Below are 27,783 nucleotides of genomic sequence, written 5' to 3' on the forward strand. Positions count from 1 at the left end.
TTGACGAATGACGACAGATAATGAAACTGTGAGAGAGTAGCATTTATATTAATGCTATGAAGGAAGACCGTTTAATGAACTGGCCAGTTCTGTGTGTGGCCCTTGAGGTAGGGGATTCACCTAGTTTTCACCCGGCACTAAAACGCCTAAAGTTTTAGCTCGCCGGCTCGCAGGCAGGGGGTTAATCCCAGTGAAACTCACACATCAGGTGAGTGCAGACATTTACTTTTACTATTATTATTATTATTATTATTATTATTATTATTATTATTATTATTATTATTATTATTATTATTACTCATTTTTTGCTCATCATTTGAGATTGGAATTTTAGCGGATTTTTAGTAGTATTTAGCGGATCTTGAAAATATAAGTTGGCAACATTGTCCATGAAACTAAATTGGTTTAAAATTATATATATATATATATATAAAATTGTTATCTTTTTCTGAATAATCTCAAGTGTCCTGCACACGGCCTACAAGCCCGGAAAATACAAACATGTTTTATAACGCCAGCCGTGAAAGCCTCAACTGCTATATTACTGTTGTATGGTACAGTGCAAGGTGAGGTAGCGTAAGGATTCACAACATATCAGTAGCACTATACACATGTTGTTAGATTGTGTTTGTGCTGAGTCTCAAGTTCTCTGAGACAGAATAGAAAATGGTGGGAGAGGGTGGTTAAATCTACGACCAGACCATGCAAGGTGGCAACCATGGAAGTGGCCATTTTTATATCAAACTCACTACAAATCTGTTCAGTTTTCAGTATGAATCTATCACTGCAAGTATGTTCGTTAGTAGTATAAACCAAACTGTTTACATTAACCAGCTCAAACCCTCTCCAACATTTATGTCTTCCATTACCTAATTCATTGAGCGAGTTGCCTAAGCGGTTTGGGTCTTTTAGCTGTGAGCTTTAATTCAGTATATAGTGGGTTCGAATTTCAATAGCGGGGACCCTGAAGATGTTTTACCATGGTTTCCCATTTTCATACCAGCCAAAGTTTGGGGATTAATCTTAAGGCCACGGTCGCTTCCTTCTGTCCTATCCCTTTTCTATTCCATCGTTGCCTTAAGATCGGTTTGTTTCGGTGTGTCGTCAAATAATTGATTAACCAATCAACATAAACTGTGAACAAAAAGAGTGAGATTAGAACCTGCAGTTACTTTGAAATTAGAGCTGAACTCATTCTACCGAGCTCGATAGCTGCATTAACTTAAGTGCGGCCAGTATTCAGTATTCAGGAGGTAGTGGGTTCGAACCCCACTGTCGGCAGCCCTGAAGATGGTTTTCCGTGATTTCTCTTTTTCACACCAGGCAAATGCTGAGGCCGTACCTTTATTAAGGCCACGGTCGCTTTTTTCCCACTCCTAGCCCCTCCCTGTCGCATCGTCGCCACTATCTGTGTCGGTGCAACGTAAAGCAACTTGTACATACATACATACATACATACATACATACATACATTATCTTTATAGACTGTTATGCCTTTCAGCGTTCAGTCTGCAAGCCTCTGTGAATTTACTATACGTCGCCACAATCCTCTATTTGCAACTAGTGCTGTGGCTTCATTTAGTTCTATACTTCTTATCTTTACATCGTTAGAAACTGAGTCTAACCATTGTCGTCTTGGTCTACCTCTACTACTCTTACCCTCCATAGCAGAGTCCATTATTCTGCTAGGTAACCTATCCTCCTCCATTCCCCGCACATGACCCCACCGCCGAAGCCAGTTTATGCGTACAGTTTCATCCATCGAGTTCATTCCTAAATTAGCCTTTATCTCCTCATTCCGAGTACCCTTCTGCCATTGTTCCCACCTGTTTGTACCAGCAATCATTCTCGTTACTTTCATGTCTGTTACTTCTAACTTATGAATAAGATATCCTGAGTCCACCCAGCTTTCGCTCCCGTAAAGCAAAGTTGGTCTGAAAACAGACAGTTTCGTCTGGGAACTGACTTCCTTCTTACAGAATACTGTTGATCGCAACTGCGAGCTCACTGCATTAGCTTTACAACACCTTGATTCAATTTCACTTACTATGTTACCATCCTAAGAGAACACACAACCTAAATACGTGAAATTATCGACTGTTCTATCTTTATATCACCAATCTGACATTCAATTCTGTTGAATTTCTTACCTACTGACATCAATTTAGACTTCAAAAGGCTAATTTTCATACCATACTCATTGCACCTATTTTCAGAATCCAAGATATTTGACTGCAGGCTTTGGGCACAATCTGCCATTAAGACCAAGTCGTCAGCATAGGCCAGACTGCTTACTAAATTTCCACCTAACTGAATCCCTTCCTGCCATTTTCTACCTTTCAGCAGATGATCCATGTAAACTATGAACAGCAAAGGTGAAAGATTACAGCCTTGTCTAACCCCTGTAAGTACTCTGAACGAAGAACTCATTTTACCATCAATTCTCACTGAAGCCCAATTGTCAACATAAATGCCTTTGATTGATTTTAATAATCTACCTTTAATTCCATAGTCCTCCAGTATGGCGAACATCTTTTCCCTCGGTACCCTGTCATATGCTTTCTCTAGATCTACGAAACATAATCACAACTGCCTATTCCTCTCGTAGCATTTTTCAATTACCTTGCGCATACTGAAAATCTAATCCTGACAGCCCCTCTGTGATCTGAAACCACATTGGTTTTCATCCAACTTCATCTCAACTACTGTTTGCACCATCCCTTCCAAGATGCCAGTGAATACTTTGCCTGGTATACTAATCAGTGAGATACCTCGATAGTTGTTGCAATCCTTCCTGTTCCCTTGCTTATAGTTAAGTGCAATTACTGCTTTTGTCCAATCCGAAGGTACCTTACCAATACTCCATGCTAATTTTAATACTCTATTAAGCCATTTCATCCCTGCCTTCCCACTATCCTTCACCATTTCAAGTCTAATTTCATCTATTCCTGCTGCTTTACGACAATGGATTTTATTTACCATCCTTTCCACTTCCTCAACATCATTTTCCTTCTCCCCATGAGCTTAGCTATTCGCAACTCCACCAGGGAGATTTCCTTTTACGTTGAGATGTTCAAAATATTCCCTCCACCTCTCCAGTGATTCCCTGGGATCTATTGTGAGTTCACTTGAATTGATCAAAACACTGTTCATTTCCTTTTTCCCTCCCTTCCTAAGATTCTTTATTACTGTCCAGAAAGGTTTCCCTGCTGCTTGACCTAGCCTTTCCAGGTTATTACCCAAGTCTTCCCACGACTTCTTTTTGGATTAAACAACTGTTTGTTTTGCTCTGTTTCTTTCATCTGCGTACAATTCCCTGTCTGCATAAGCCTTCTTTTTACGTTTACAAGCTGCTCTCACTCCATCATTCCGCCAAGATATTCGCTTTTTGCCATCTTTACACACAGCTGTTCCTAGGCATTCCCTTGCTGTTTCTACTACAGCATCCGTGTATGAAACCCATTCTCTTTCTATATCCTGAACCTGCTTACTGTCTACTGTCTGAAACTTCTTACTAATCATATCCATGTACTTCTGTCTAATTTCCTCGTCCTGGATATTTTCTACCCTTATTCGTTTGCAGACAGATTTCATTCTATACCCTAGGCCTAGAGATACTTAGTTCACTACTGATCACATAGTGGTCTGTATCATCGAAAAATCCCCGGAAAACTCGTACATTCTTAACAGACTTCCTGAATTAGAAATCGGTTAAGATATAACCTATTATGGATCTGATACCCCTAGCCTCCCATGTGTAGCGGTGAATAGCCTTATGCTTGAAGACTGTATTCGTAACTGCTAAAACCATACTAGCACGTAAGTCCAGCAAACGCTTCCCATTTCCATTAGCTTCCATATCTTCCCCACATTTACCAATCACCCTTTCGTATCCTTCAATTCAATTTCCAACTCTCGCACTGAAATCGCCCATTAGCACTATTCTATCCTTGCTGTTGACCCTGACCACGATGTCACTCAATGTTTCATAAAACATGTCAACTTCATCCTCATCTGCACCCTCACATGGTGAATACACTGAGACAATTCTCGTCCTAATTCCTCCAATTGCCAAATCTACCCACATCATTTGCTCATTTACGTGCCTGACAGAAACTATGTTGCGTGCTATGGTATTCCTGATAAACAGGCCTACCCCATTCTTTGCCCTTCCCTTTCTGACACCCGTAAAGTACACTTTATAATCTCCTATCACTTCCTCGTTATCTCCCCTTACCCGAACATCACTTACTCCTAGCACATCCAGATGCATCCCCTTTGCTGACTCAACCAGTTCTACTTTCTTCCTTCCATAAGCCCCATAATTCCATTTCGTTCGCCAAGTTGTTTCCAAGGAGTCCCTCGTCTGTCAAATGGGAGTGGGACTCCTTTACTCCCATAGGTCCGAGGCTTGCTTAAAATGTTCTGAGCTCGGTAAATTCATGAAGCAGGATGCTACCCTACTTACACATAGTCCAAGTGAGGATCTCTCATCTAACGGGTTATGGACCACCGGTGGATTCTATAGTCCTAGCCGCCTGAGCACAAGGAAAGCCATGACTCAGAATATGTCCGAGATGCCCTCTCCCATTCCAGCAACTGGTATCCCGACTCTCAGGACCACTTACTAGGCCACGCAGTCGTTGCCCATGGTTCACGAACTAGGACGTGACTACAGTAACTCGCAACATGAACCATAAGCAGCTTGTAAAATAAAAAAATAAAAAAGGACTCGTCCTGTCATCTAATCTGACCGCAACCTGATTGACTGTAACAACATCCGTTGTAAGACCTATACCATAATCCCTTAGCATTAGTAACGCATCTTTATTTCATACTATATCGTCCACCGAGCTCGATAGCTGCAGTCGCTTAAGTGCAGCCGATATCCAGTATTCGGGAGATAGTGGGCTCGAACCCCACTTTCGGCAGCCCTGAAGATGTTTTTCCGAGGTTTCCCATTTTCACACCAGGAAAATGCTGGGGCTGTACCTTAATTAAGGCCACGGCCGCTTCCCTCTCAGTCCTAGACTTTTCCTGTCCCATCGTCGCCGTAAGACCTATCTGTGTCGGTGCGACGTAAAGCCAATAGCCAATAACTACATCGTCCATTTTCTCTGACTGAAATAACTGACGAATGTTAAACAGGCTTGTAGTTTTACGAAGTTGTTGATACCATGACTTCCATTTTTTCATAGAATCAGAACAACAGAAATTAGAGGTTGAAGTCAGCAGTGATGTAAAACGGCTATCACGCTACCAAGTTTAATGTCGGATAGTTTTCTCTTCAGGTTCCGTTATTTGCCTGATTCCTTCAAACATCCTTCCGATGCTACCGTTCATACTATTCACGCTGAAGCACCTGCCAAGGCATGCTGCTTTCTCTCACCATCTTTAGGGAGAAAGTACTGGTCGCCCTTTACGTAACTCAAGGACTGCTGTGGATATGAAAGTTAATTTCATTAATATCCAAGGATAGGAATATTTAAGCCGTCGAGCCGCTGCCGAGATCAACACGCACACACTAATACATACATTTACGGCATAGAGTCTAGGAGAAGGAGAAGTTAGAAATAATACATCCAAAACAAAAGTAATGGAGAATGAAGTGCAGTCGAACGAAGTCAGGTGATGCAGGAAGTATTAGATTAGGAAATTAAACCTTAAAGGAAGTAGACGAATAATGTTACTCGGGTAGTAAAATAACTAACAGTGGCAAAAGTAAAGAGGACATGAAGTGCAGATTAGCAATAGGAAGGCCTTTCTTAAGAAAAGAATTCTTGACTTCGAAAATTGATATAGGAATTAGAACGATGTTTTTGAAGACTTTCGTCTGGAGCGCGAAACCTGGACGATAACTAGCTCAGAAAAAAAGATAACAGAATTTTTTGTAATGTAGCGTTACAGAAGAATGCTGAAGGTGAGATGGGTAGATCGAATCATGAATGAAAAGATACTGAATCGAATTGGTGAGAGGAGATCTCTTTGGCTAAATTTGACTAGAAGAAGAGATGAAATGAAATGGAATGGCGTAGGCGTATGGCTTTTTAGGAGCAGGATGTGTCTGAGGACTTCGGCTCGCCAGGTGCAGGTCTCTTTTTGATTTAACGACCGTAGACGACCTGCGCGTCATGATGAGGATGAAATGATGATGAAGACAACACATACACCTAGTCCCCGTGCCAGGAAAATTACCCAATTATGGTTAAAATTCCCGACCCTGCCGCGAATCGGACATGGAACCCCTGTGACCAAAGGCCAGCACGCTAATCATTTAGCCATGGAGCCGGACAGAAGAAGAGATAGAATGATAGGACACATTTTAAGATAACCAGGACTTGTTCAGTTGGTTTTTGAGGGAAGAGCAGTCGGTAAAAACGGTTGGGGTAGACCAAGATAGATTATAGCATACAGATTAAAGCAGATGTAGGGTGTAGTAGTTACGTAAAACTGAGACAAGAAGAGCTGCATCAAACCATCCCATGGACTGATGATCCAAACGACAACAGCACCCTCTCGTGTAGTAAAAAGAGGCTAAAACGGGTTGCTCCTTGAGGACTCTCAACTTGGAAGAGTAGGGTGGCGTCCACAGGGTCCATAAACTAAGTCTGACATCGCTTTCACTGCAGCCAGACTCCTCGCTTTAATCTTTCCTATCCGGCTACCCTTCGTCGACCCTTTCGTTCTGATTCCGATGTATTAGATGTACGAAATCTGGGGTGTTTTTCATGTTCACGCCTTTCATGACCCTTCTCATTCTTCTACCGATACCTGTATTCTTCGAAGGGACATACCTCCTTCTTTTCTGTCACTTGTAATTAACGAGCGAATTAGCTGCTGAGTTCGTGCCATGTTGCTCTTACCTTATATTCGAAAGATGTTGAATTCGAACACCACTATCGGCAGCCCTGAAAAAATATATATCTTCTTCTACTGCCTTTCACACACTTGTGGGATTGCGGGTGCGAACTGTGTCGCACATGTGTATTTGACCCTGTTTTACAGTCGGATGCCCTTCATGACGCCAACCCTATATGGAGGGATGTAATCATATTGCATGTTTTTGTGGTGTTTGGTAGTCCAGTATGTTGTTTGAATTTGAATAGGGAAGTGTTGGGACAAACACAAACACCCAGTCCCCGAGCTAGAATAATTAATCAGGCGCGATTAAAATCCCCGACCCAGCCGGGAATCGTACCCGGGACCCTCTGAACCGAAGGCCTCAACGCTGACTATTCAGCCAACGAGTTGGACCCCTGAATATATACATATACATATTTGCTAGTGGTTTAACGTCGCACTAACAAATCGAAAGTTTTCGGCGACGCAAGGATGGGAAAGGGCTAGGATTGGGAAGGTGGCGGCCGTCGCCTTAATTAACGTGTACTTTCTCTTAAAACAATAACCACCACCACCTTCATTAAGGCACAGCCCCAGCATTTGCCATGCGTGGAAATGGGAAACCACGGAAAACCATCTTCAGGGCTGCAGACGGTGGAACTCGAACCAACAATCTTCCGAATACAAGCTTACAGCTGCGCGACCCTATCCGCACGGCCAATTGGTTCGGTGAGGATTGTTTTCAGTGGTTTCCCGTGTTCACACCAGGCAAATTCTGAGTCTGTACATTGCCGCTTCCTTTCCAGTTCTAGCCTTTCCCTATCCTATCAACGCCAAGAGAAGGGGAAAATAAGCCTATCTGAGATGCTGCAGCAATGTTGAAACTCTTCTTAAAGTGTAGACGGGATGGTTATCTCGTTGTACTTCCCCTTAAAGCAATAATCCCCACCACCAACTATTTAGAATTTTAACGTAGCTTACCTCTAAATGTTCAAATATCATCTGCATGCAAGTAACGGGATGATACCTTATTTTAAAACCCGGCACACTTACGATAAATTGTCTTGATATGACACCAATTTTTAAAAACCCAAACTACGTTTAAAACTGAAATGATAAAGAAAATAAAATTTTACAGTGTGATTCAGAATTTATTACCCTCAGATATGTCTTATTGAATAGCAGTACAGAATTAGTTTCATGGAAGATATTTCACAAAATCTAGAACAGTGTCAACAGACTTGAACGAAAAATGTCTCCTGTTAAGAGATCCTTCAGTTCTTCTTGAGTTTATCGTACTTCACACATATATTACCGGTACTCCAGTGACACCACCGAATTCCATTACATTGTATCCGTTAGTCTCTTTCGACATCATTGAAAATAACCTCCCACAAAAGAAGATAAAACGCACCGATGATGCTGATCGGTTCTGTTTGTACATCCATAAGGTGAATACTGCGGCATGTTAATACCCCGTAGGATGGTTACTTCATTCAGATTTCACATAAACACATACACATTGAAATTGAATCTTGTAATTTACAGGCATACTACAAGGCAATCAACCTAAATTCGTAAAATACACTACTGTTTCCTTTGCAATAACACAGCACAGAACACCCGTGGAACTACAATCGAGAGGCCTGGCGTCACTGAATTAAGCATAACAAAGCAAGCGCGCTCCTCGTGGTCTACTCTCTACTGCACCATGCGCTCGCTGCCATCTTTCTACGCCAATCATCTTCTATTCGGCTTGCTGCTACCCAAGTTACCAGCCATCCATGTATAGAGATCATGCTCCAAACAGACCATATGATTTAGTCGGTTGAGTTCCTTTGGCATTGTGAAACTGAAGAGTTTTCCGTGGTGCCAAAACAAATTTATAGTCAAAATAAATATCTACTGTATTCAGAGATTCTTGAGCTTCTTTGGCTCTTAAAGAAGACAACATGTCTGTTCTGAATCAATCAAAACAAGAAAATGTTACAATTTGGCGCTTAAGTCAGTTTGGTTCCTTGCGCCTCATTTATCGCGACATCAGCGGTAGAGTACAGAAGCTAAACTATTTGGTTCTCAGATTGACAGAAGTGTCACTGGACTTGGAATAAGGTAGTCCATTGTTCTTTCCCCTGGAGAGAATGTAGAAAAATTTGAGAGGAGAACGAGTACTATTCATTGGTATATAAACTTTGCTTCAAATGTTGCTCATTTATACCAAATGGTATAACTGAACATTTTAATAATATTAGAAAACTATTTCATGTTTCAACCCTTAAAATCATTTCACTAAGGGCTTGCCAGTAAATAATTTAAAAACAGAATCTCTCATAAAATCAAGCTAATGGACAAAATTTCTCGGGAATTTTGTCATTTTCCAATAAAATGTATCCTGAATTCCTTAAATTGAATTTGACATGATTCGTAATTAAATTAAATTTTAAAACCAGGGAAATATCTGGATGTAGGAACTAGGTGTATTATCTGTTTAGTAGTCTATGTTTCCCAGGACTTCAATTAATTTTTCCACCAAGCTTGATAGTCTCAAATGTTGGCAGTATGAATATCATCTTAGTCATTCACACTGGACTCGCTATTAATTTTTCCAAAACTAATAGAATAGTTATCAACTCTGCATTAAATATCTTAAAAGTTGGTATCATTGGTGTAAGTTAATCTAACGTAAGTATAGTTATTTTGTTAGCACAGGATCCATCACAGATAGGCATTTGCATCTTGTTTTCAGTATTAGTTCACAATAAAAGACATCAGACTACTCTACTGACCAGGGTGCGAAATCGCTGGGGAGAAGGGAGGGATTCCCCCCCACCGACGATATTATCTCAAAGATTCCTCCCCACTAAAATTGCCCGGGGGGATTCTTTCATTATAAAATTATGAGGAAAATGTAAAATGCATATAATTTATGACTGAAATTAATGATTTTTACTGTACATATTTTTATGAAAAAATCAGCAATAATTCAAGTGACTGCCAGACCTTCAGCAATAAAACAACGCAGCAGTGGCAATCCGGACCTGCAACCTATTATTCATGTTTCACTCTGACAAGTCCATCTGAAACCCGGGAAAATTTTTTAAATTACTTGAAGCTCTCCTCCTTTGTCATTTCTCTTAAGTAGCTCGAGTTTACACCACTTCTTGGAGAGAGTGTGTTTCCGATAAGTGGCCAATAGGACAATATTCATTTAAGCAGTGTACAAACAGACACATTTTTTCAGTCAAAACTTAACCCTGATAGAGGAAAGTTCCACTAATAAAGCAATAAATCAGGACAAATCGCGCCTCGTCCGGCCTTTCGTAAGAAAACGACAGTCTCTCAAAACTTCTCAGCTGATTGGAATAATGTTCTAATGTTTATCATTCCCGTTATAACAACAAAATTCAAATCTACAATTTACATTTATCTGGAGAGAGGGGGTAATTAAATTACAGGAGAAATTTGACCCCCCTCCCCGCAAAATACTGCCTGAAATAAACACTAGTAGTTAAGCCCTATTTCCCTTCCCCCCCACCATTTATTTCTGATTTTGCACCCTGCTGCTGACTGATGTTCGGTTACAATCAATAATTCTGAATGTTGTGTTTTACAGGCAATCATGGGAGAAGGTGAACCTTGCTTTCAACAAGAACCATACCATCTCTTTCAACCAACATAAAGAGTTTGTATTTGACAGAAATCAGTCTGTAGGAGATGAGGACGATTTGGTGGTTGTTCCTAATATTCCAATGTTGGTGAGTACTAAAATTTTCTAAGCAATAGTATTCTTCCTTTCAAAATTAAAGTTATTAAACATTAATCAATTTTATCTGTGATTGATCAATCAATCAATCAATCAATCAATCAATCAATCAATCAATCAATCAATCAATCAATCAATCAATCAATCAATCAATCAATCAATCAATCAATCAATCAATCAATCAATCAATCAATCAATCAATCAATCAATCAATCAATCAATCAATCAATCAATCAATCAATCAATCAATCAATCAATCAATCAATCAATCAATCAATCAATCAATCAATCAATCAATCAATCAATCAATCAATCAATCAATCAATCAATCAATCAATCAATCAATCAATCAATCAATCAATCAATCAATCAATCAATCAATCAATCAATCAATCAATCAATCAATCAATCAATCAATCAATCAATCAATCAATCAATCAATCAATCAATCAATCAATCAATCAATCAATCAATCAATCAATCAATCAATCAATCAATCAATCAATCAATCAATCAATCAATCAACACTGATCTGCATTTAGGGCAGTCAGCCAGATGGCAGATTCCCTATCTGTTCTTTATCTTGTCTTTTCTTAAATAATTGCAAAGAATTTGGAAATTTATTGAACATCACCCTTGCTAAATTATTCCAGTCTCTCTATTCCTCTTCCTATAAAGAAGCATTTGCCCCAATTTTTCTTTGTGAATTCTAACTTCATATTATAATCCTTCCTACTTTTAAAAACTCCATTCAAGCTTATTCGTCTACTAACATCATTCTGGACCATCTTTCCACTAGCAGCTCGAAAGCTTAGTTAAGCAGCTCATCTCCTTAGTCCCAAATTTTTTCCAACCCAGCATTGAATTTGTAGTTAGTTGCTTCTTCTTTGCATGCTGACCTGTTTTGTGTTTTCCTATTATGTGCTCTGTGCTCTATATCTTTCTAGATATGACATCTTTCTAGATATGACTTTGTGTACATTATAATTTCACTGACCACAATGTAAAGAAACAATGAATACATAGGTGGACCAAACTTACACATGTACTCGTTTTTAAAACATAATTATTGAGTTTGTAATCCATGTTCTTATGACTAAATTAAGAATGTAAATGGAATAAATTTGGTTCTTAGAAAATTGTCTTTCTTCACAGAGTGCAACATCTCAGAGTAAGCATGCTGCTCGTTTCCTGCGACTGGCAATGGCTTCCATCATGGATATACTTAAAGTGAAACCTTTTGTTGAAGTGTCTGTTCATCAGCTGCTGTGGGGATATGAAGACCCACTGTTGAAGTTAGCTAAGGATGTGGTACCAAAGGAGCAAAAGCTACCCTATGAGGAATTTGGGCTTATGTATGGGGTGAGTTATTTACAATCAGTGTGAACTCTGATGAGTTTTAACTGGAAATAGTTATATAATACTGTAAATATTCAAGTAAACATCACCATTTACCATCAAAATTTTGACATAACAGAGGGATACCATATATAGAGACAATGTCAGAAAAGGGGTGTAATATGTAATATTCTTAATCATAAATTTTTTTAAATTGTTCAAGATTATAGTATTTTAATATACAGTGGTCTGCCAAATTATTATCCTCACTGGTAGATATTGCATTTTTTAAAGACGTCCGTATGTTGTTCAAGAAACAATGGAAAATAATCAGCACGAGTTAGTTTTAAGTACGGTAACTAACTTCTATTTCAAACAAAGATTGTAGTGCCATACTTGATGCTGCACCGCGACATAGGGCAAAATCTGTTACATCTATCTCATTGAATCATGAAATTTAATGTATAGGACTGACCAGCAAATTTTCTTGATTTGAACCCAATAGAAAATATTTGGAAGGCACAGAAGAAATAATTTAAGAGGGAAGGTGTTGTTACCAAGTAGAAATATGCTTATAGAAATAGTAAGTGAGGCTTTTCAAGCAATTTCAACTAAGTGTGACAGAATTACCAATACTCAAGTGAAGAAAATTGTTTATTGTCTAGGAAGTGTATTGTCAACCATGTACACTATTTATACAATAGAGGAAGTGTAAAATTTCACCAGTTCTTGTGTCCTTTAAACAATCAGAAAATATCTTATTCTTCTAGTGAGTATAATAATTTGGCAGACAACTGTAGATGAGTTACAATAAAAACATACATAAACTGCTCATTATAAATGTAGTTACAGAAATACTAGGTTAGTAATTTGTTTTATATATTAGTTACTAGTAACTAACTGTCTTTGTGAGTCAAAATTACTATCTACAAAGTAATTGGAAATTCTAAAGGGACTGTTAATATATCTTATGAAGAAAAGTTACACTTTCCAGGTTTTATACGGCATTCACATGGAATCAAAACAGGTATTGTAGTATTTCCTTACAAACCGTATTGAGTGCAGTACAGTAGTAGCTCAGAGTTGTACTTTGACTTCTATGGGTCTGCGTACTCTCGAGAAAGCTACATACGACTGTTCAAAATGAATCATCATCACAATGTCATATGCCTTCACTCCATATGAACATTGCGGAGAAGTTTGGAATTTAATCCAGGCTTTTAGCACGCATTCTAGCGATTATAAATTCTATAACACCATCTCGCCTACCCTGCTGGCCAATATTCTGATGGTAAAAATATTTTCATCAAACGGGACTCGAACCTGCTAGCCATGCTGTCAAACCATATAGACTTGACTTGATGCGCTAACAACAATGGCCACCAGGTAAACCGCTCTACCCTTGTGCTTATCGATAGAGGTAAACCTCAAGAGGAAAAAAAGGATTTGTTTCACTGAAAGTCTTTTTCATCATTGCATTGTCCTTGTAACCCTTAACTGGTACCAGTTTAAGTCTCTCATATATATCTGTGGAAGGCAACAGAAGCCAGGGTGTACACAGTTTGACATCATGTGTACCTGCGTCACAGTGACAAATATGCGATGACGACTTCAGTGATAGAAACTTTTAAAAAAAGGTAAAAATGTCGTGGTCATGAGAGGTTTATTGTATTTTTCTTGTAATGAATACAAACCTACGCTTTACCCTTACACAAAACAAACCAACAACACGCATATTTTCAACTGAGGAAAGGGCACGAAGATCGGAGCATCTGAAGAAGTACTGGGAGGACCGCCAAGCCTGAACAATCCCTCAAAGAGACCTGAACGACGGACTGACTAAAGTGATCCTATGTAGTCATAAAAGCAGCAGCAGAAGCAGAAGCAGAAGAAGAAGAAGAAGAAGAAGAAGACATAACAATCTATAACTGGTACCAATTTCAGCTGTTGAAAACTTCATGTTTCATCAATAATGCTGTGAATGATAGAAAGAATTAGGGATTTTTAAAATATATTTATTAAGCATAGATCTTTTAGTGCCGGGCTCTATCTTTTAGTGTTGTTTAGTGTTCATCTTGCCTGGTGCAGGTCTTTCTATAGACCCCGCAAGGGCAACCTGCATGTATGAGTGTGAGATGATGATGATAATGAGGCAGTGAGAGTAGAAATCCAGTGTTGGCACAGTCTACTCCTGTCGAATAACGCCAAGAGGTCTACTCAAGGCTTACCGTCCCCATTTGATGGACGAATCACCATCAACCATGTTTTATGCCTTCACTCCATATGAATCATGTGGAAAGGTTTGGAACTGAATCCAAGCTTTTTGCACCCAATCTAGTAATTATAAATTGTGTACCACTATCTCTCCTACCTTGCTGGCCAATATTCTGACTGAATATTTTTTCCACCAGCAGGACTCAAACTGGCTAACTATAATATCAGACCATGAAGACTTAATGGTTTAATAATTAGGGCCACCACAGAGGCTTTAATACTAAGTATACCTATAGAACTCAGACACCATATCTTCGAACTATATATCCTCCATGGGCATAAAAAATGGCTGTTCTCTTGCATGCAGTTGATCACGAAGGTGGTAACATCCAGAGATGCCAGCTATTACGATTCAATCGTAATAATTACGAATTACCCATCATAATTACGTCTTTACGAATCACACACCACAAATTACGAGTGTTTGTTGATTTTTAAATCTAAGTGTATGAAGTGTTGAAAAAGATACACAAGGAATGCCATTACAGCTTGAATCCTCAGAATATTATTTCCGGATTTATCAGTAATCATTTATACCCCTTTCCTGTCCCTCGATTAAGAATGTTTCGAGTTTTCATGCGCCGAACGCAGTGTGTGCTTCCAGTACCAGAAATATAGGCACCTGTGAACTGGTATATCTTGCGGAGTGGTTGTTTTTGTTCCTCGCATGATCAGACTTCCATACCAGTATGAGAGTTCTTTTGTCTGTTTTGGCGGCAAAGTGGTGACAAACTCCGTTTAATTGTGAATACTGTGTGCGTGACTGTTGAAGAAGTATTTATTGCTATTTAAGTTGCCAAATTTACATATATTGCTCTTCTGGGATATATGGTAATCGTGTGTTACGAAATGCGAAAGGTTTGAAATAATGAAGCGATTTCTTGTGCAGGAAAATACGTATGATTACGTTACCGTGACTAGTGACACTAGTAATAAACCAAAAATAGTTCAAAAATTTAGGGAGAAATACTCGAAAGAATGGCCCTGTTTACTGTGTTCCTCAAAATCTAATTCACAGGTGTTTTATAGTGTGTGTAGCCGCAATATTTCAGATGCGCATGATGAGGAAGAACAAGACTGAATCCCGCGCTAATATGAACTCCAAACTGTTGTAAGATCTCTAAAAAAGAAAAAAAATTACCCCCCCCGTGCTTTAGCGGCTGCATTACGAATTGCCTTTCTTGAAAGTTGGCATCTCTGGTAACATCACCCTGTAACCTTGCGCAGCTAGCAAGAGGGCAATGATCAGACTCTCATTCTATTGCAGAAGAAATTGAAACAGGTGTTCTGGATATACCTAGCACTGGAGAACACAGTATTCTCTTCACAAACACTGCAGTCAGGGGTTGTGCCTATACTATGCATCAACACACTCATAGTGTAGTGGTTAGTGCTATTAGCTGTCATCCTCAGGGGCCAAGGTTCAATGCCTGGTACTGCTAGAAAATATTGGTGGAAGCGCTGGTATGTAGTTAAAATGGTACATGCAGCTCACCTCCATTGGGGATGTGCCTGAAAAGAGCTGCACCACCTCAAGATGAAGACACAGGAATGTACATATACTGTATATGGAAGCAGATCTTTCTCCCACCATTCTGTCTTCAGAGCACTGTTCAAACCATAAAAATTCTCTTACAGCTCTAAATATGAGGAAGGACCTAAGTGGTTGTCTAACCAAAGACAAGTATTTCTATTATCCAAATGGTGTATCCCACTTCTGGTGCCATGATGGCTTTGCTCTGTGCTATGGAAGCTGTATGATCTGCCATTGCTGCTCATACAATGCAGTGAGATAGAGTATTAAAACTGTAAAGGAGTTTAAATTCCTTGGTGTATTAATCGATGAGCAAAACCGAAGGCAACAGGAACACCAAGCTAGAATTAAGAATGTAAATACGGCATTTTACTCGATGAGTATTATGTGCCCATTTGGTCTATGAGTATGAGAGTATTCAATTTATTACTGTGAGATTTTTCATAAACCTGTATTGGTAAACCATCTAGTTCCCCATCAGAAGAACAAATACCAGAGCCATCATATCAAGAGGTATTACAAAGTATTATACGATTAAAAAACAATAAAGCTTCAGGCAATAGGGTAACAACATTCCAGCTGAGCTTATTAAATATGGTGAGAAAGATTACATAAATACATATATAAGATCATTCTAATGATATGACACGATGAAGTTATTCCAAAAGAATGGCAGGAAACACTTAGTGTCCCAATTCATAAAGAAAGGGATACAGAAGAACTTCATAATTAATAATGTTATTTGTTTTACGTCCCACTAACTACTCTTTTACGGTTTTCGGAGACGCCGAGGTGCCGGAATTTAGTCCCGCAGGAGTTCTTTTACGTGCCAGTAAATCTACCGACACGAGGCTGACGTATTTGAGCACCTTCAAATACCACCGGACTGAGCCAGGATCGAACCTGCCAAGTTGGGGTCAGAAGGCCAGCGCCTTAACCGTCTGAGCCACTCAGCCCGGCAACTTCATAATTACTGTATATCGTGGTATATCTCTTGTAAACACGGCCTACAAAATTCTGTCTTTTATTCATTTACAGTGTTTAAAACGACTTGTGGAAAATGTTATTGGGCCTATCAAAATGGTTTTCATAGTAACAGATCCACTACAGACAACATATTTGCAATTAAGACTATTAATGATAAGGTGTGGGAACACAAGGAGTCCGTTAATTATCTCATTATAGATTTCTTCAAGGCATCTCATTCAATCCATAGAGAAGGGCTACAGAACATCATGATAGAGTTTGGCTTTCCCATAAAATTAACATGTGCAAACTGGTATGGAGGGTAATGTTAGCTGTGTTTTTCTCAAGGGTAGAAAATCAAGTTCCTTCCAGAATAAAACTGGTCTGAGGCAAGGGGATGCTCTATCTCCTATTCAATATTGCACTGGAGAAAATTATCAGGAAATTAGCTCTTGTACCTGCTAGCATCATATTGGGGAGACAACATAAAGTCCTTGCATATGCAGACGATATTGTTCTTATTGGCCACAATGAGTTAGAAATTAGGCAGTTATTTGTGGAACTAGAGGAAATGGCAGCAAAAATGGGCTTATGGGTAGGCCTAAATGATAAAAAGACACATTACATGGTTGCACAGAAACTGAATCGTGAGGAGGTTGACAGATTGCCTTTGAAGATTGGGAAATATATATTTAAAACAGTAAAGGAGTTTAAATTCCTTGGTGTATTAATCGATGAGCAAAACCGAGGTCAACAGGAACACCAAGCTAGAATTAAGAATGCAAATACGGCATTTTACTCTATGAGCCCTATTTAACAAGGAATGCAAAAATGATTATCTACAATAAAATAATTCGACCAGTACTTCTGTATGGTTCCGAGACATGGAGTCTTCTTAATCTTTTTACCTCCGGGGTCAGTTTCCCTCGTATTCGGACTCTACCGCAGGGCAGTGTTCTGGAGCGCGAGACTTTGGGTCGGGGATACAACTGGGGAGAAGGACCAGTACCTAGCCCAGCCGCCTCACCTGCTATGTTGAACAGGGGCCTTGTGTGGGGATGGAGAAGATTGGAAGGGACAGGAAAGGAAGAGGGAAGGAAGCAGCCATGGCCTTAAGTTAGGTACCATCCCGCCATTTGCCTGGAGGAGAAGTGGGAAGCCATGGAAAACCACTTCAAGGATGGCTGAGGTGGGAATCGAACCTACCTCTTCTCAGTTGACCTCCTGAGGCAGAGTGGACTCCGTTCCAGCCCTTGTACCACTTTTCAAATTTCGTGGCAGAGCCAGGAATTGCACCCTGGCCTCCAGGAATGGCAGCTAATCATGTTAACCACTACATCACAGAGGTGGACTCTGAGACATGGTGTATAACCAAGATAGAGCAGCAGCAGTTGCAAGTCTTTGAGAATAGCGTTTATAGAAAAGTATTTTGCTCATGGTTTGATCCTATTTCTCAAAGCTGGCAGAAAAGATCTAATTATATTTACACCCTCTCTCAACAACACACTATAATGGGTGTAAGAGAATCCAACAGACTGCACTAGGTTGGACATTTACTGAGGATGCAGTATAACAGAGCACCAGTAGATCTATACAAGGGATCTCTTAATGGGAAAAGACCTTCAGGAAGGCCTCGAAGCACCTGGAAGGAGGAGATCAAAAAGGTATACCGGGCACTCAAAATTGATAACTGGGAAGAGCAGGCTCAAGATCGAAAAGGATGGAAGAGGATTGTGAGATTGGCATGGGAACTTCACGTCCCTCAGAAGACTACGAAGTGAGTGAGTGTGAGGTTTTTCAGTCTATCAACTTACCTTATAGTGCACCAGCTTTTGCATGATCATTCCATCATTTGAAATGATTAAATCACCATTCAGTATCTATGACTTAATAACATGTGAATGGGTAGGAAAATGCTACTTATCTTGCATTATAATAATATATACCTAAAGTATTCATTTGCATAAATAAGTGTAATATTGATGATATTGATTGAATGTATCAAACAATTCACGTTATAATAAAATAATACTTTCACCTCAGTTTCTGATGAACCCAAACTAGCAGGGGAAAAAGAAATCATCCAATTGTTTAAAAAAACTACACGAAATTCCAAGCCCATATTCAACTAACTGTGAGAGACAACTAGCAAAGACAATTTTTTTTTTTTTTTGACAATTTGCTTTATGACGCACCAGCACAGATAGGTTTTACGGTGATGATGGGATAGAAAAGGGCTAATATTGGGAAGGAAGCAGCCATGTAGGGTACAACCCCAGCATTTGCCTGGTGTGAAAAAGGGAAACTGCAAAAAAAAAAACAACCATCTTCAGAGCTGCTGACGGTGGGGTTGAACCCACTATCTCTCAAGTGCAAATTGACATCTATGTGACCCAAACCGCTTAGCCACTTGCTTAGTAGATAACAAAGAAATTTCTTAACAATGCGTAGGGATAGTTGATTCTAGAAGAATATTGCAATTACATTTTTATTTTCATATTGACCATTCCCAGGTTAAGCTATTTTCTGCTACCGTATTACTTCTTGAATCAGTCAAGATGAAAAAAAAATGAGTATCTTAGTAGTATGTTAACATAGATTGTCATTTCTTGAGTAGTAATCAGATATATGAGAATGTATTTTTACCTCTGTAAGTTTTTCCCTCTAGCTGCAGAAACTATCTGAAGCTCTTGGTATCACCAATGTCACAGAACTACTCGATGCATTGAACCTGGAGGATGTTCTGGAGTTTGCTCTTGCAGGACTTGATGCTATATTTAACAGGCCAGACAAAAGCTCTCAACCACATCACGTAATACGAGTTCCCAGCAGATCTGGCTACAATAGACAGAATGGTCCTGGTTGCTTCGGCTTCTTCAAAGTGGTTTGTTGTGTACCTTGCCATGTGCACGCGTGTTGTGTGAAATGCACCCTCCTTTTGATGTTTTGATCACATTTTTTGGCAAGCACATATCTGGAATGGCTTTACAAGATATGTGCAGCATGTCTATGTAGAACGCATTATTCCAGACTTTATATGAATGCTGCATGAAGTAGGATTAAAGTATAATTTTTTATGAGTGAATTATTTTTTCTGGTTAAAACAAGCATATTTCACCATTGTTGATAGCAAGAATGAAGACAGAAGAATTTCATAAAAGTAAATGCTTAAACAGAGGAATGAAGACAGTTAATTTCTGTTGACGAGATTTTATATTCACCACTTCTATAGTTTAGGTGGCTATTTTTTTTTTTAACAAATGAATGGACCACTAAGGATCATGCTACAGCTTCATTTCTTTCTCTTCGTGCGGAGTTTTCTCTGTGTCCAATACTCCTTTATGCTTTCGCTGGGCTGCTTCCATTGTTCATCTGTCCAGGCTCTTCTGGTTGTCTTATTTCTTCCTGCGGCTTGAACCCCTTCCAAATTCTTCACTGTATTCCTTTCTAACAGCTGGACTTCTGAGATGCTTAACCTTTCCATATCCTTCTTAATTTCCTTAATCCATGCTGTTGTGGTCTTTTTTCTCCAGAAGTAATCAAAATCTCTTTGGTAAGTCTGTTTGCGTTCATTCTGTACAGTTGTCCAAGAAATGCCAGTCTCCTTTTCTTCATGGTCTCTCAGATTCTTTCTGTTGTAACCAAGGTTGAAGTTTACAGAACACAACTTTTATTGCTTCACTTTATGATATTTACACAAATAACTGAAATTTATTTTGAAGCAAAAAGGAATATTGAATCTTGAGAAAAGTCTGTCTTTATACAATATGTACAGGTTTGCAGTCTTTATATACACTCCTATCTTGAAAAGATAGTCTTTGTGAATTGACACGTTGATAGTCGAGAACTATCTGGCACACTAACATAAATGTTCATGAGAGTCCTTGTTTGTTGAAGTGCCTGAATTCCTAAAAAGCAAGTTCAATTGATTGAAGAAATTCCACCTAGCGAAACTAAGGGAGCTTGCATAAGTTAGGGAATGAAAATGGCTTGTAAAAGAATTACGGGACATAGGCAGCGGAAACAGGTAAGGGAGCGGTGACCAGAGGTGAAACCTCGTACTGCCAGAGATTCAGTCCACCTGGTCGAAGCACATTTTCAAGAGGAGTAGCCTCCGTGCTCGACGTAGGGTGTATTCTGGAGCTGGACACCGGGGCAAGTGGGCAAGTGAGCTGGCAGGGAGCTCCTATTTATAGTACACTCGATGGTCAGGCACGCGCACTGAGGGCTGCGCGTCGAAGCTAGCAGAATGATACACAGGCGCGCGTGCAGCTGGCTGGCGGAGCGAGAAGGGAGCGCCGGACATACAACACTTTCCACCTTAATAATATTTAGTTCCACAGAAGTTATTTTCCATAATTCATCAATACTATATTAGCTCTACTCAGCTGGATTCATTTCCACTACAAATGGAGCTTTCTTCCTTCATTAATATACTCTCCCTTCTATCTCTATAGGCAGTAGGTACAAACCATTGTTACATACATTTATTTAAGAATATTGTGTATCTTCTATTTGTTAAGTGCTTGAAAAATTTAGAAACTTCCAGTGGTTATAAATTTTATGATTTGACGACCCAAAGACTGCGACCTTTCCTTCAGTAGGTAATATTGATATAACACTTGTTACTGAAAGCTAAAATTTATCTTTGCTTATGTCACATCTCTTCCAGTTCTTTGCTCACTTAGTTTTATTCTTATTTGGTCAATAAATTTATAGAATGGAATATGCATATTTGATACCCTAGTACAAAACCAATGAATAGACGTTACTTGTGAGCTTTATTTGTAAGGACAAGATGTAGCCTTTGGGATAACATTTTTGTGTAATAACAATAGATCATGCTGTCATCACCATGCAGGCAATAATCTTGGCACTAATAGATGTATCTTAATTAATTCTTCTCCTGATTGCCTTTCCTGTTTTCCCTCTCTCCCCAAAATTAATCCCTAATCTATTTACCACTCGAGAATTGGAATTCTTATTTTGTAAATTTTTCGCATATCAGTCACATCGTTGGTATCATTTTAAGGACTATGTCTGAGTATTTTTATAGGATGGTATATCTATATACTGTATATAAAATAACTTGTCCTGACTGACTGACTGACTGACTGACTGACTGACTGACTGACTGACTGACTGATTCATCATCGCCGAGCCAAAACTACTGGACATAAAGAAATGAAATTTTGGGGATATATTCATATTAAGATGTAGGTGCTCGCTAAGAGAGGATTTTTGGATATTTCGTCGCTAAGGGGGTGAAAAGGGGGGTGAAATTTTAAATAGAGTGTATCTATATCTCAAAACTTTCAAAGTTTACAGATGTAAAAATTGGTATTTAGAATCTTCTTTTAAAATAAGGATACACGTATTTTTTTGTTTTCTGAAAACCCCAATATGAGGGGTGAAAAAGGGTGAAAATGGGGAAAAATGGGTTGAATGCCTTCAATCAGGATACCGGTACTTATATCTCAGAAACTGAAGATATTACAGACCTGAAAATTGGTACTTTTGATCTCTTTTAAAAATAAAGAAACACGTATTTTTTTGTTTTTGGAAAATCCAATTAATGGGAGGGTGAAAAGGGGGGTGAATTTTTAAAATGAGAGAATCTATATCTCCAAACTTTTAAAGTTTGCAAATGTAAAAACTGGTATTTAGAATCTTCATTAAAAATAAAGAAACACGTATTTTTTTTATAATCACAGGAATAGAACCAGCTTTTGGGTGGTTAGGCCGTGTGCATAATGCAGAGTTTCGTCCAGACGTGCCATTTGGACTCATCAGCTAGAATGGCACGCCCCTCCAGGACTCTGCTTAGCAGTGGCAGACCAAACTGTGTGGCCCCGCCGTGTTAGCAAATCAAGTTTGCTAACCTGCTAAAGGAGAAAAGATTATAAGATCTGCGGCCATGAAAGCCTTTTTTGATGTTGTATCTCCAATGGGGGAGCATTTTTTGAACGGAGAAATCTTTTCTCCTTTAGCAGGTTAGCAAACTTGATTTGCTAACACGGCGGGGCCACACAGTGCAGAGTCCTGGAGGGGCGTGCCATTCCAGCTGATGAGTCCAAATGGCACATCTGGACGAAACTCTGCATTATGCACACGGCCTAACCACCCAAAAGCTGGTTCTATTCCTGTGATTATAAGATCTGCGGCCGTGAAAGCCTTTTTTGATGACGTATTTTTTTTGTTTTCGGAAAATCGCAATAGGAGGAGTGAAAAGGGGTGGAAAAAGAGTTGAATGCCTTTAATGAGACTACTTATATCTCAGAAACTGAAGATATTACAGACCTGAAAATCAGTGTTTGGGATCTTCTTTAAAAATAAAGAAACACGTATTTTTTTGTTTCTGGAAAATCCAATTAAGGGAGGGGGTGAAAAGGGGGTAATATTTTAAAATGAGTGTATCTATATCTCAAAACGTTTAAAGGTCATAGATGTGAAAATTGGTATTTAGAATCTCCTTTAAAAATGAAGAAACACGTATATTTTGTTTTCGGAAAATCCTAATAGGAAGGGTGGAAAAGGTTGAAGAAAGGGTCGAATGCCTTTCATGAGTCTACTTATACACTGACTGACAGAGCAAATGCAACACCAAGAAGGAGTGGTTCGAAAGGGATGAAAGTTGGGGAGAAAACAGAGACGGCACGGACGAATAATTGATGTTTATTTCAAACCGATATGCAGGTTACACAATGCGCACGGCATCGACTCAGTAGGATGTAGGACCACCGCGAGCGGCGATGCACGCAGAAACACGTCGAGGTACAAAGTCAGTAAGAGTGCGGATGGTGTCCTGAGGGATGGTTCTCCATTCTCTGTCAACCATTTGCCACAGTTGGTCGTCCGTACGAGGCTGGGGCAGAGTTTGCAAACGGCGTCCAATGAGATCCCACACGTGTTCGATTGATGAGAGATCCGGAGAGTACGCTGGCCACGGAAGCATCTGTACACCTCGTAGAGCCTGTTGGGAGATGCGAGCAGTGTGTGGGCGGGCATTATCCTGCTGAAACAGAGCATTGGGCAGCCCCTGAAGGTACGGGAGTGCCACCGGCCGCAGCACATGCTGCACGTAGCGGTGGGCATTTAACGTGCCTTGAATACGCACTAGAGGTGACGTGGAATCATACGCAATAGCGCCCCAAACCATGATGCCGCGTTGTCTAGCGGTAGGGCGCTCCACAGTTACTGCCGGATTTGACCTTTCTCCACGCCGACGCCACACTTGTCTGCGGTGACTATCACTGACAGAACAGAAGCGTGACTCATCGGAGAACACGACGTTCCGCCATTCCCTCATCCAAGTCGCTCTAGCCCGGCACCATGCCAGGCATGCACGTCTATGCTGTGGAGTCAATGGTAGTCTTCTGAGCAGACGCCGGGAGTGCAGGCCTCCTTCAACCAATCGACGGGAAATTGTTCTGGTCGATATTGGAACAGCCAGGGTGTCTTGCACATGCTGAAGAATGGCGGTTGACGTGGCGTGCGGGGCTGCCACCGCTTGGCGGCGGATGCGCAGATCCTCGCGTGCTGACGTCACTCGGGCTGCGCCTGAACCCCTCGCACGTGCCACATGTCCCTGCGCCAACCATCTTCGCCACAGGCGCTGCACCGTGGACACATCCCTATGGGTATCGGCTGTGATTTGACGAAGCGACCAACCTGCCCTTCTCAGCCCGATCACCATACCCCTCGTAAAGTCGTCTGTCTGCTGGAAATGCCTCCGTTGACGTTGGCCTGGCATTCTTAGCTATACACGTGTCCTGTGGCACACGACAACACATTCTACAATGACTGTCGGCTGAGAAATCACGGTACGAAGTGGGCCATTCGCCAACGCCGTGTCCCATTTATCGTTCGCTACGTGCGCAGCACAGCGGCGCATTTCACATCATGAGCATACCTCAGTGACGTCAGTCTACCCTGCAATTGGCATAAAGTTCTGACCACTCCTTCTTGGTGTTGCATTTGCTCTGTCAGTCAGTGTATTTCAGAACCTGAAGATATTATAGACCTGAAAATTGGTGTCTGGGATCTCCTTTAAAAAAGAAACACATATTTTTTTTTTTTTTTTTTTTTGGAAAATCTAATTAATGGGGGGGGGGGGTGAAATGGGGGTGATTTTTTAAAATTTGTGTATCTATATCTCAAAACTTTTAAAGTTTATAGATGTAAAAATTGGTATTTAGAATCTCCTTTAAAAATAAAGAAACATGTATTCTTTTGTTTTCGGAAAATCCCAATGGGAAGGGTGTAAAAGGGTGAATAATGGGTTGAATGCCTTTAACGAGGCTACTTATATTTCAGAACCTGAAGATATTACAGACCTGAAAATTGGTATTTGGGATGTACTTTAAAAGTAAAGAAGCACGTATTTTTTCGTTTTTGGAAAATCCAATTAATGGCGGTTAAACAGGAGTGACAAATTGGGGTGAATTTTTTGAAAGACTATATCTACAGAATATCTTGGAAACGGATTATGTTACAGACATAAAAAGTGGGTGTTTGGAATCTCCTGTAAATGTAAAGAAATATAGGTGATTTGTTTTTGGAAACTCCACTTGAGGGGAACTCAAAAGGGGTGAAATTTTAAAATGAGAATTTTTACAGTATATCTAAAAAAACTTAACATGTTACAGAAGTGAAAAATGGTATTTTTTTCTCTATTAAACATAAAGAAACGTGTATATTTAGTTTTCGGAAATATCACTTGGGTGGAGGGGAGGGGGGTAAAAGTGACTGAAAATGGTGTTGAATTCTTTTAATTAGGCTACTGATATATCAAAAATGAAGATGTTAAGACGTGAAATTTGATATTTTCAATCTGCTTTAAAAGTAAATAAACACGTATTCTCAGAAAATCCAATGAATGGGGGGGGGGGGGGGTGAAAGAATTGAAAAATTAATTGGCTTAATTGTATGAGAATACATACATCTAATAAAAACTAAAGTTGTTACAGACGTGAAAATTCGTATTTGGATCTCCTTTAAAAACAAAAAACAAAAACAAAAACAAAAAAAAACACGTTTTGGGCGGGAAACCATCTTCGAGGGCGGGAGTGTAAAGGAGTTGAATTCCTTTCATGAGGACACATAAATCAAAAACTGAAGAAGTTAGAGTCGTGCTAATTGGTATTTAGAAGATCCTTTACTATTAAAGAAACGAGTATTTTTTGCGGGAAAGTTCACTTAGGGGGGGGGGGGGGGGAGTAGTGTGAAATGAAGTGAAAAAAGTAAATTACTTTTATGGGGATACTTATATCTCAAAACTGAAGGTAATAGACGTGAACATTGGTGTTTGGAATCTCCCTTAAACATAAAGAAACAAGCCTTCTTTTAATTATTTTTTTGGGGGGGTGGCGGTAAATAAACTTAACGGCGGTGGGGGTGTAGAAGGAGGTGAGACCAATTGATTTTACTGTTATTAATGTACTTATAAGGATCCTCCGTTGCTCAGGCGGCAGCGCGCCGGCCTCCCACAGCTGGGTTCCGTGGTTCAAATCCCGGTCACTCCATGTGACATTCGTGCTGGACAAAACGGAGGCGGGACAGGTTTTTCTCCGGATACTCCGGTTTTCCCTGTCATCAGCCATTCCAGCAACACATAATAATAATAATAATAATAATGTTCCGGACCGTCGTCAAATATGCGGACCGCGCTGGTAACGGCTTCTGGACGGGTAATGACTAAGAATGCAGTCCGGCCGCGGGTTCAGTGCCGCCAAGGCACCCAATATGACACCACGCCGGATCTCCTGAAGGATTTTATCCATATTAAAAATGATTAAAGGAAAGGATAGCAAAGATTTACGGACCCAACTGACCAGGAGGAATACCTGAGCCTAGCCTGGGAAGTACGAAATCGATTGCTGGAAAGGAAGATTGAAAAATGGGAGGAAACGTGCTGTAAAATAATAGAAAACGAGTCAGATCGGGAATTTTGGTGGATTCTCGCAGAAAACGAGTCAGATCGCGAATTTCGACGGATTATATATCTAAAACAATAAGCATTCAATTATAAATTTCAGTATAATACCGTAGCGAAGCACGGGTATCTTGCTAGTTAGTCTATATGCCTACAAAGTTATATTTCAGTGCAAGTCTGCTGTGAATAAATTTAGTCATTTATCATGGCTTTGCCTGTGTTTGGAGTCCAAAGAGCTAGAACCAACTACACAGCACATTTCTTATTGACAGGTGCATTGTATGTAATCTATGTGTTTCCATTGCTTGTATTCTATCTTTTCCATGTAGAGCATTTTGTTTTTCTTGCCTGAATCTGATTGTAAATTGTAGTTATGAACCTTTCGGTTCCGGGAAACAGTTTCTGAGCCAGTCAAAAGTATAATGTTTCCCTTGATTGAGATCTTGATTGTTTATTGCCTTTAACAGTTTGTATTTGATAGGTGTGGTAGTCCACAAAGAGTACATTTTGTTGCTTAGTAACATTTGTTAAAATTATGAAGTAAACAGATGGGTCTAGTTACCGTACATATCATTTTCAGCCATTAAGCATTTACTTTAAACAGCTTTGAAATAAAGATTATTTATTTCACTGCAGATCTTTTGAATGTGACTAAGTAAAGAAAAAGGATTAAGCCTAATGCCATTTACTGAGTGATGAACCCGTTTTTAAAATACTAATGGTAGAAATAGTACCTACTGGTGCATTTTTACAAACATACGTTCTATACATGAGACCTTATTTTCTTCAGTGTTGATGACTTTGAACTAAAAATTGCTGGAAGATCAAGACGTAAGGCTTGTGCCAAGATTAAGGTGCTTCTTCAGGTAGTTCCAGCCAATTTTTTCTATCCTCTGCTCTTCTAATTCACTTCTGAAGCAAATGGGCTGATTAATGTTTCCGTGTTGTGATTGTAGACAAAGGAATTTAAAAAACCTAGAACTGAGTGATATTGCCATCTTTTGGTCAGTAACGGGTTTGGTAATTTTAAGATTTTTGCACGCGCGCATGCGTGCGCGCGTGTGCACTTACAATTGAGTTTGGTTTGCAGAGTAATAGGTACCATAATCTTATTTGTACTGTACTGTTGTTGGT

At 39.7% G+C, this 27,783-nt stretch overlaps 1 protein-coding gene across 4 annotated transcripts in view; it reads left to right on the forward strand.

Annotated features, from left to right (window-relative positions):
* Positions 1–27,783, forward strand: part of emp (epithelial membrane protein) — a 577,758-nt gene that overhangs the window by 517,735 nt on the left and 32,240 nt on the right. For all 4 annotated transcript variants that reach the window (XM_068230210.1, XM_068230203.1, XM_068230205.1 and 1 more), the window contains 2 exons: positions 10,454–10,595; positions 11,759–11,965. In XM_068230210.1, coding sequence (XP_068086311.1) covers positions 10,454–10,595; positions 11,759–11,965 — 349 coding nt within the window. The remainder of the gene's footprint in view (positions 1–10,453; positions 10,596–11,758; positions 11,966–27,783) is intronic.

The sequence above is a fragment of the Anabrus simplex genome, chromosome 1 (genome assembly GCF_040414725.1).
Source record: "Anabrus simplex isolate iqAnaSimp1 chromosome 1, ASM4041472v1, whole genome shotgun sequence".
NCBI classification, from domain to species: domain Eukaryota; kingdom Metazoa; phylum Arthropoda; class Insecta; order Orthoptera; family Tettigoniidae; genus Anabrus; species Anabrus simplex.